This window comes from Panthera pardus, unplaced genomic scaffold (genome assembly GCF_024362965.1).
Source record: "Panthera pardus isolate Hobbes unplaced genomic scaffold, ASM2436296v1 HiC_scaffold_11, whole genome shotgun sequence".
Lineage (NCBI taxonomy): Eukaryota > Metazoa > Chordata > Mammalia > Carnivora > Felidae > Panthera > Panthera pardus.
This window is the reverse complement of record NW_026526666.1, coordinates 64,490,101-64,500,509: the sequence shown is the minus strand read 5'-3', so window position 1 is coordinate 64,500,509 and position 10,409 is coordinate 64,490,101. Positions and strand designations below refer to the sequence as shown.

Below are 10,409 nucleotides of genomic sequence, written 5' to 3'. Positions count from 1 at the left end.
GAATTCTTGAGACGTTTTCAGTGCAAAAAGTGTTCTTATCAAAGCACGACTCAGGACCCGTGGGCAGAAAGAGCTGCACTGGGATTGTGAAGACTCACTGATTATACACTTTTTAGTTAGTGGGGGTTAGGGATAGCTTAAATCTCCAAGGAATTTGGAAGTAAAGCTTTCAGGACCTTGGGGGGGGGGGGGGGGGCTGCTGCTGCTATGATAAGGTTATTTACTAGTGCCTAGTAAAACACCAGTCTGGGGACTCTTCAGAGGTGTATCAGTGGGCCATATGCTCAGGAGGTAATTGCAAATATATCTCGGGGCGTGTTTACAGCTATCACGGAAAGTAACACTATTAAGAGCAAAGCTACAGAGGTAAAGCAATAAAGGAAGTTCTTGAGAGAGCTGCGGGAGTGTTAACAATTTGTAAGCCTCAGGAATTCTGCCTGGAGACTGACTGCCGCATGAAGCCTGACATTTGTTTCTTTTTTCTCCCATCAGTTTCACCTCCATTTTTTCTATTATTCCCATTCTATATTGCCCAGGTGCGTCAGGAAGGGAGGCTAGCGCCACTGAACTAATGGAGAAGCTGAAGCCCAGAGAAGTGGCCTGACCAGCCTAAGGCCACTGAGCTAATTAAAAGTTTAACTCTCAAATCGAATTTTTCACCTCTTTCCCTACCAAGTCGCTGCATCCTGAAACAAGACGGAGCCTCACTGCAACTGGTCAGAACGGTCTCAGTGGTCAGACGCCTGAACCCACGACTCTGGGGTCGGAGACGGGCGCGCAGTCCAACGCTCCCACGCTGCAGATGGGGAGACTGAGGTCCAGAGCCCCGCGCTCCACCGCCAGCGGGACAGAAGGCGAGGGGGCGCGTCCTGCCTCGCCGGCCCCCTGGCGCGGGTGCCGCCTCCGCCCGCCCCCCACGCTGGGTCCCCCCGCCTGATTTTGCCCTCGCAGAGCCGCCAGCTCGGGAGCGAGTCATGTTGGGTGCACTGGTGTTGGCGTGGCTGCTCCTATCGGCCGCGGCCTGCGCGCAGCGGGAGCAGGACTTCTACGACTTCAAGGCGGTCAACATCCGGGGCAAGTTGGTGTCGCTGGAGAAGTACCGCGGTTCGGTGAGTGTCCGCCGGCGGGGCCTCGGAGCCGCCCGGGCAGGGCCCGTTGCGGGAACCCCGCAGCCCGGGACCCTGCGGGTGTGGCCCCGAGGGGGTTCCGCAGCCCTGCCCTGGCTCCCACTCCCCCAGCTGTCCCCCCCCCCCGGGGTGCGGCGCCCCCAGATCCTGCGCTGAGCCTATCCCGCGACTACGTGGCACGGCCTCGGCGCGCAGTGAAACCCGAAACTCTTCCAGCCTACGCCGATTTCCCTCGCAGCGACTTTGGGCAGTGGAGCCCGACCTCTCCCAGAGGCTGCTTGCCTCGGCTAGGCCTTTGTCAAGCACCGGTCGAAAGGCAACCCTAGAATCCTGCCGCCTTTGTCTCTCCCATCCCCCGTTTCCGCTCTGGAACTGGGATTGTTGCTGATACTGAGTCCAATGAGAACCCCGTGGATATGGATATGCAGTGCTGGGGGAGTTAGTTAAGATGCACGGCGACCTTTACACAGATCATCCTTTAGAGAGGACAGGAAGGTCCAGAGGGAAGGTCATACAGCTCTAGAAAGCACAGAGCCTGGAGAGAACTACCCATCCATCTGTGGACTTCTCTAGGCAAACTCCTAAGATGGCAGCTCGGGCTGAGATGCAAGAGCCATCCAGGCTAACTGCTATCTCATTACCAAGTCTCTCAGAGAGGACTCAGAGAAGAAATGTACCTGGGTGAGTCTTTGAAACAAGAGTGAGTTTTGGCAAGACCAAGAAGAACTTTCCAGGCAAAGAACTGTTCATACCAAGTCTCTAAAGCAAACAGCAAGAAGGATGGAGGAGGAGTGGGTGGCCTTCAAGCAGATCTGCTTGAAGGAGTATAAAGCATGAGGCTGAGTGGTGGAAGATGAGGCTGATGATAGTAGGGAGGGACCGAGAGGGGCCTTGAACAGTATATTCAGAGGCCTAGATGTTACACTGTGTATAATGAAGAGCACTCTGAGCCCCATTTCTCAAGATGGCCCTAGGGCCTTAATGTGGGAAAGGTGGGGAATTGGTAATGAACACATAGGTACAGCATCCAGATTTGGATGGACCACACAAAAATGGCTATCAGCATTCTTCTCCTGGGAGCGAGTCTTTAGTGAAGAAAGTACTTTCTAAACCTGAAAATGCTCAAATATGCTGGTAGTCCTGGGGGCAGTATTCCTTGTCCTGATTGTCCTCCAAGGTATTGTGAATTTCAAATGAGATGACAGTGTGGAAGCTCTTGGTAGAGTGCTCCGTACCTGTGTTTGGTGGGCTCCAGCAGGAAACTCATCCAGGACTGAGGACAAAGAGCCAATAAGAGTAGGGCCCATTCCCAGTTAGGCCTTTCCTCCCTTCTAGTGCAGCTTAACAGAGAGCTCCAGGTTTAGCACTTGACTAGCTCTGCTATTCATTCATTCATTCACTCATTCATTCATTCATTCATTATTATTGAGTACCTACTGTATACTAATTACTAGGCCAGTCTTTGGGACACAGTGGTGAACAAAAAAGATAAGTTTCCACTTCAATAGAGCCTATATGCAATGGAGAAGAGAGAGACAATAAACAGGAACAGAAACGAACAAGGTAATTCCTAGTACAGTGGTAATAAGTGCTAAGATGGAAATAGAACAAATTTTATTTATTTTCAGAAGTAATAAGGCACCCAGGATGTGAAGAACAGAAATCCTGGAGAAAAATGACCCAGAGAAGTGATCCCAGACTTCTGAGTGTTTTCATACTCTTGGTTACTGGTATATCCTAAAAAGCATAGGAGTGAGAAGCCAAGAAATCAATCAGAAAGAAAATGGAAAAAAGAAAAAGAAAAGAACAAAGTCACACACCTGCTAAGAGATAGAGTGAGAATTTGAACATAGGCAGTCCAGCTCCAAAGCCCAAGCTCTTAGCTGCCAGGTTTAGAGGGAAACCAGAAATAGTCCAGGGAAGCTGTAAATGATTCTGTTGAGTTAATCCAAGCTAGGACTACCACTTGGTCATTCATTCACCTGTAAATAATTACTGGCTCATTATGTATATTTTACCACTGTCTTTTAAGAATTGAAAGAGATTTATTGGCTCCCACTACATGCCTGGCACTGAGTCTAGCCCTGGAGACAAAACCATGAGCAAGATTGTATAGTTTATGCCCTGTGGCTAACTGGAAGGCAGTCATTTAGACCAGTGTTGAGTATGGATGAATGGGTGACTACCTGGGAATGTGCTTGTCTACGGTGTGAGCTTCTGTACATGCAGGCCTGAGTGTAGTATGCATGCAAATAGTTTATTTGTTTCCTTGCTTCTATGTGCACGCCTGAGTCTGTATCTATGCTTTGATATGCACATATGTAAATTAACTATGTATATTTGGGTGTCTCTGTCCATCCATGCTTTGATCAGTTTAAGGAGAAACTTTTTGGTTTCAGGTATGGAACTAGAAACAGGATTTCCCTCCTTCCAAGGGTAGGCAGACGCACAAGACATAGATTAAAAATAAGCAGCTTTTAATGCTTTCACTGCCCAGGGATCCAGCAGAAAAGAAAGAGGAAGACCCCCAATTAAGGAAGGGAATTAAGGGTCCCAGTTTCTCAGCACCACAAGCAGAATACGACATGCTGACACAGATAGGGGAGGTTGTTCTAATGGCCCGTGGCCCCATAGAATGGGTCCTTCCTCATCTGGTAGAGGCAGGGTAGGGGAGTTACAGCTCAACAGTTCTCATCATCCAGCCCAGTAGTTCTCAACTGGGGGTGATTTTGCTCCCCAGGAGACATACAGCAATGTTTGGAGACATTTTTGATTGTCAAAACTAGACATCAGGGCGCCTGGGTGGCTCAGTCGGTTAAGCGTCCGACTTCAACTCAGGTCACACTCTCACGGGTCATGGGTTCGAGCCCCGCATTGGGCTGTGTACTGACAGCTCTCTCTGCCCCTCTCCTGCTCACGCTCTGTCTCTGTCTCTCTCTCTCTCAGAAATAAATAAACATTAAAAAAATTTTTTTAAAGCTAGACATCTAGTAGGTAGAGGCCAGGGATGCTGCTAAACATCCTACAATGAATAGGAAAGCCCCTGCATAATAGAATTATCTGGCCCAGTGGGGTGCCTGGGTGGCTCAGTCCATTAAGCACCGACTCTTGATTTTGGCTCAGTCATGATCTCATGGTTCATGAGATTCAGCCCCATCTCGGGCTCTGCACTGACAGCTGAGAGCCTGCTTGGGATTTTCTCTCTCTCTCTGCCTCGACCCCGCTTTGTGCTCTCTTGCTCTTTCTCAAAATAAATAAATTAAAAAAAAAAAAAAAAAAAAAGAAAGGAAGGAAGGAAGGAAGAAAAGAATGATCTGGCCCAAAATGTCAATAGTGCTGAGGTTGAAAAAGCCTGTCTAGCCTGAGCAGTTTGTGCCAGTGTATGTCCAGTGCCCCAGGCTGTCTCTGGGAGGTGGCCCTCTTTATGGAGCCAGCTAGTATAATCCCAGCTCTTCCAAAAAAGTGGCCAAAGAGATAGGGCTGGGCTCCACAGACACAGGGTAAGATTTAAGAATTCTTTAACAATGTATACAGCATTGGTGCCAAAATTCTACTTGCTGTATTGTCAGCAATTGTATTTATCAGCCAGCTTTGTATGTATCACCTAAAGGCTATAAATAAATGCATTTATTATAAGGTGATAAGTTTAAGGAATAGTCTAGTGACTCAAGAAAGTGGTATTTGTGTGCTGGAGGGAGAGGCGCAGAAAGGGATTGCCATGGGGTCCTTTTATGAAGAAAACCTACGTCTGTCTCTGTATCCATGCAGGTGATTGTGTATGTGTGTACATTTATTCATTTAGCACTTTCTGAGACTTTTCCATATGTCAGGCCCGGGGTGAAGAGGACATGGCTCCTGCCTTCAACGGGTTCACAGTGGGTTTCTTAGAAGGGTTTATTACTCATGTAAAGTGATGAGTGCCAGTTGACTGAACCAGAAATTGAACCCAGGTCTGCCTTTCCATTCCCCCACATTACCTCCTTTTTTGTTTTAATTTTATTTTTTAAGTTTTTTTGTTTGTTTGTTTGTTTGTTTGTTTTTTAATTTTAGAGAGAGAGCATGCCAGCAGGGGAGAAAGGCTGAGGGGAAGAGAGAGAGAGAGAATCTTAAGCAGGCTCCATATGCTCAGCACAGAGCCCGACATGGGGCTCCATCTCACGATCATGAGATCATGACCTAAGCCAAAATGAAGAGTTAGATGCTTAACAAACTGAGCCACCCAGGTGCCCCCACATTACCTCCTGATGTGAGCTCACCAGTGTGTGTGCGTCTCTGTGTAAATGTGTTGTGTGTGTTTGTGGGCATGTGTGATGTGTGCTAATATATTTTTGTGTCATGGGGCATATGCATCCCCATTTATGTATATTGTATGCTTATTCTCATGGATGTTCATGTATGTGTATGCACACATATCTGCAAGCCCCTGAATGTTTGATTTCATTTGTGCCTATGTGCATGTGTTTGTGTATTTGTGAGAGCATTGCACATTTATATATGCATACATTGTGCTCTTGAATATATGAGAAAGCATTAATTTTTGGGGGGTGGTCACCGTGTGGGCATGTCTGGCATGTGCAAGTGCATGACTCTTCACTGGGCTGTGTATGTATCTGGGTTTTGTTTTTGCCACCCAGGTGTCCCTGGTAGTGAACGTGGCTAGCGAGTGCGGCTTCACAGACCAGCACTACAGAGCCTTGCAGCAGCTGCAGCGGGACCTGGGGCCCCATCACTTCAATGTGCTTGCGTTCCCCTGCAACCAGTTTGGCCAGCAGGAGCCCGATAGCAACAAGGAGATCGAGAGCTTCGCCCGCCGCACCTATGGTGTCTCTTTCCCCATGTTTAGCAAGGTCGCAGTTACTGGCACTGGTGCCCACCCTGCCTTCAAGTACCTGATCCGTGAGTCCTGACCTGTTCCCTTACCTTCCCTCAGCTGGCTGAGGTCATGGCTCCCTGGGCAGCAGAAACTACTTGCTGATTGGGTGACCTGGGGCCCCTTCCAGACTCCTGCATATAGGTTCATGTTCTGTTCGAGCACTCATCTTTGAGGATGAACAGAGAGGTATTCCTGCCTGAGGATACCTCTACCCCTGCTGCCTTGAAGTTCCCCCTCAGGGGCACTCTAGCAGACTTCTCTGAGGTCCTGTTTTCATACACAGGGATTTTAAAAGGAGACTGAGGCCCTCAGATTTAGTCTATGTGAATTAGTCGAACTTATGGATTTCGGATGGAGACACCAAGGGCAGACAGAGGATGCCACATGTCTGGAGAAGGCTGACCAAGATGGCTGACAGGTTATCTCCTGTCCTGAGTTAGGGGCAAAGTCCATATACCATGGAGGGAAACCTTTAGAGCAAAAATTCCAGATCTTAATATTTCAGAAATAGGTCCCCTCTGCATCCCCAGAAGCTTCAGAACTACAAAATGAGGTCATGGGCCAAGCTTATCATTATGGTCCTGTTTCCTTCCTTGGGCCTCTCTCTTCCTTTGGGGGCTCCATTTTTGCCATCTATGCTATATATCTGATTGCCTTCACATCCCTCACTATCACCCCCCCACCCATTTACCTGGAGGAGTAAATGAAAACAGTGTAGCAAACAAAAAATCCCTTACTGATGCAGATTTGAATTTTGCCCTATGGGTCAATCCTAATATTTGCTTTTTTTCCCCCTGTGTGTTTTTATTAGTACCTTTCCAGTTCCCATAGTTATAGATCAAACCTAACTGTGCTTTAGAAGCAACTGGGAACTCTTAAAAGTGGTTTAGTCTGAGACCTACTGAAGCAGGGCCCAAGAATTTATTTAAGTACCTCCCCCACCCCCACCACCAAGATTCAGATGCAACCAGTCCACAGACTAACATTTGGAAACCATTAAGATTTCCTTAGAGAATAGGCTGTAGACTATTTAGTAGTTTGAGATCATTAAGAAAGGAGGATCTGATACTACTTTATCAAGTACTTCACAGAATCCTAAAGCAGTAGTTCTCAACCTTGGGGCCATATTGGCATCTCCTAGAGAGCTTTTAAAAAAATACTGATGCCTGGGGGCATCTGGGTGGCTGAGTCAGTTAAGCATCTGACCCTTGGTTTGGGCTTAGGTCATGATCTCACATTTCATGGGATCGAGCCCTGTATTGGGCTCTGCACTGACAGCATGGAGCCTGCTTGGGATTCTCTCCCTCTCTCTGCCCCTCTCCCACTTGCACTCTCTCTCAAAATAAATAAATAAACTTAAAAAAAAATTACTGATTCCTAAGACTTACCACCAGAGATTCTGATTTAAGTAGTCTGGGGTGTGGCCTGGGCATCAGGATTTTAAAAAGCTCTCTAGTTAATTCTAAATAATGGAACAACTGCTTCAAGGGAAGGATGGACACGGATAATGGAATTCCAGGAGAGTGGACACAGGGAAGCACATTTTGCTTTCCTTCTTCCTTTTTCTCTAGAGACTTCTGGGAAGGAGCCCACCTGGAACTTCTGGAAGTACCTAGTGGCCCCAGATGGAAAGGTAGTAGGGGCTTGGGACCCAACTGTGTCGGTGGAGGAAATCAGGCCCCAGATCACAGCACTCGTGAGGAAGCTCATCCTGAAGAAGCGAGAAGACTTATAACCACTTTCTCTCCTCTCCCACTGTCCCATTCCCCCCACCCTACACCTTGGATGGTGACCAAAGCAAACTCAGTCGTGCTCAATGGTGCTCGGAGGGAGGGCCTATGGACTCTCCTTCCTCCACTTTTATCCCATGTACCCTATCCTTCCTATGAGGGAAAAGTCTGGTATTTTGTATTTGAGTCTTAGAACAACCTTTAGGAACTCCTGGCCAGTGAGAGCTCTTGACCAATGAAATCACCAGCCAATAAGCACCTCTAGCCCATGAAAACATGTGGCAAATAGAAGTATATCAAGCAATAATCTGCTGCCTATTAAGAACTCTATAAGATGGGACCAATTCCTACCTCACAGGGCTGTGGTGAGGATGAGTATGAACAACCTATGAAAGGTGCCTAGGGCAGTGCCAGCTCACTAGGAGCATTCAATAAATGTTTTTTGCATATGAACCAAAAAATAACTTGTAATCAATAAAAACTTGCACCCAACATGAATTTCCAGCCATTGAGAATCCAGGCCAAAGATTTATTTGTTGTTGTAGTTGTTTTCCTCTGTATTATTTTTTTTAATTGAAAAAGTAATTCAAATAGATTGTAAAATAACACAGGATGATAATAAATAAAAATGAAAGTATCTGGGCACCTGGGTGGCTCAGTCCGTTAAGCGTCCAACTTCAGCTCAGGTCATAGTCTCATAGTTCGTGAGTTCAAGCCCCACATCAGGCTCTGTGCTGACAGCTCAGCCTGGAGCCTGCTTCCGATTCTGTGTCTCCTTCTTTCTCTGCCCCTCCCCTACTCGCACTTTGTCTCTCTCTCTCAAAAATAAATAAACATTTAAAAAATTTTTTAAAAATGAAAGTATCTCCCTCGTTTTCTATATCTCACTCCCTGGAGGTAAGTAAACACTGTTAGGAATCTGGTACAAAGACTTCCTAATTTTTTTTCTATCAAGCCAATCATTATTGCCCAGTAAGAACGCACTGACCAAAAGTACACTACAATAACAAATAGGCAAAAAATGTGAAGAGATCATTCACAGAATAATGTAGATGGATAATAAGGATATGAAAAGATGCTCAGCCTCATTAAAATTGGAAAGATTTTTTAAATGATAATACTCATAGTTGGTAAGGATGTGGGGAAATGGGCATTCATAGTAACTGTTGGTGGGACAATGAACTGACATAAGTTTTTGGATGGTGATTTGGCAGTATCTTTTAATTTTTTTTTCTTTACTGTTTACTTATATTTTGAGAGAGAGAGAAAGACAGAGTGCGAGTTGGGAGAGGGCAGAGAGAGGGAGACACAGAATCTGAAGGAGGTTCCAGGCTCTGAGCTGTCAGCACAGAGCCCGACGCGGGGCTCGAACTCACGAGCCGTGAGATCATGACCTGAGCTGAAGTCAGATGCTCAACTGACTGAGCCACCCAGGTGCCCGGCAGTGTCTTTTAAAACAAAATGCTCATGCCCATTGATCCATCATTTCTCATCCTAGAAGTCTCCCCAACTGTGCAAATATATATGTACAATAATATGTGTATTTACTGTTCAAATAGTGAAAATTGGATGCACCTCTATGTCCATCAATATGATCTGATAATAAATTAGTGTACAAATCCAAATAGTTCACTAATACAGTTCTTAATATGAATGAATTAAATTTTTGTCTTAAAATATTTTTAAGATATCTCTACACCCAACGTGGGGCTCAATCTTACAACACTGAGATCAAGAGTCACATGCTTTACCCACTGAGCCAGCCAGGTGCCCCAAAATGAATGAATCAGAATTCTATATACTACCATAATAAGTTTTCGAAAAGCAAAAAAAGGGCAAGTTGTAAAACAGAATGAATACACGTGCGCACACACACACACACACACACACACACACACAAGCCAGTAGAGGGGCACCTAGCTGGCCCAGTCAGTAGAGCATGCAACTCTTAATCTCGGGATTGTAAATTCAAGACCCATATTGGGTGCAGAGATTACTTAAAAAATAAAATCTTTTAAAAAATCCACTGTAAGCAAGCATAATATTTTTATCAAAAATTTCAATGTTAAGTAAGAGGGAGAGAGGGAGGGAGGAATATAGACCAAACTATTAATGGTGGTTGTCAATGAGTGAGTCAGGGCAAAGAGGGCATAACAGGAATCCTTCACTGTCTTTGTTAAGTATTTTTGTAATGTTTGAATTTTGTATATAAAATATGTATTTCGCTTTTATATAAATATCAAAAGAGGCAGCTAAAAACTGAGGTGATGAGCAAAGTCACCGATCAGTAATTCACTGGCTAATAAGAATTTCATGTCCACTTCTCCCAAGGTCACTCTTCTAGAAGGGAGACTCAGATTCAAGTCCTGGCTGTGTCCCTGTCTCATAGACTAAGCAAATTGTTCCCTCTCTGCTGTCTTCCATTTTGCCACTGGACAATGAAAGGGTTGAACTGTGCTTACAGTTTTTGCAGTGTCCCTTAACGGTCCTTCTCAAAAAGTTACCCAGAATAAAAGAAGGCTCTCTGTAAGCCGACCACAAGTCCCTCTATCGTGGCCTTCAAGCCTGCCTTTACACAACACACCCTGCTCCAAGTTCCAGGTCTGCATATGCCGTGCACATACACACACGCAACGAAATGCAGCAATCAAAGAAATGTTTGTGATGGACACCTCAGAA

At 45.8% G+C, this 10,409-nt stretch overlaps 1 protein-coding gene across 1 annotated transcript; it reads left to right on the top strand.

The window, feature by feature from the left end:
• The first annotated feature begins 902 nt into the window (after positions 1-902).
• GPX7 (glutathione peroxidase 7) lies at positions 903-8,373 on the top strand. The gene is made up of 3 exons (XM_019449272.2): positions 903-1,109; positions 5,762-6,023; positions 7,572-8,373. The coding sequence occupies exons 1-3, from the start codon at positions 975-977 to the stop codon at positions 7,733-7,735; spliced, it is 561 nt and encodes a 186-aa protein (XP_019304817.1). The 5' UTR covers positions 903-974; the 3' UTR covers positions 7,736-8,373.
• Positions 8,374-10,409: the final 2,036 nt, after the last annotated feature.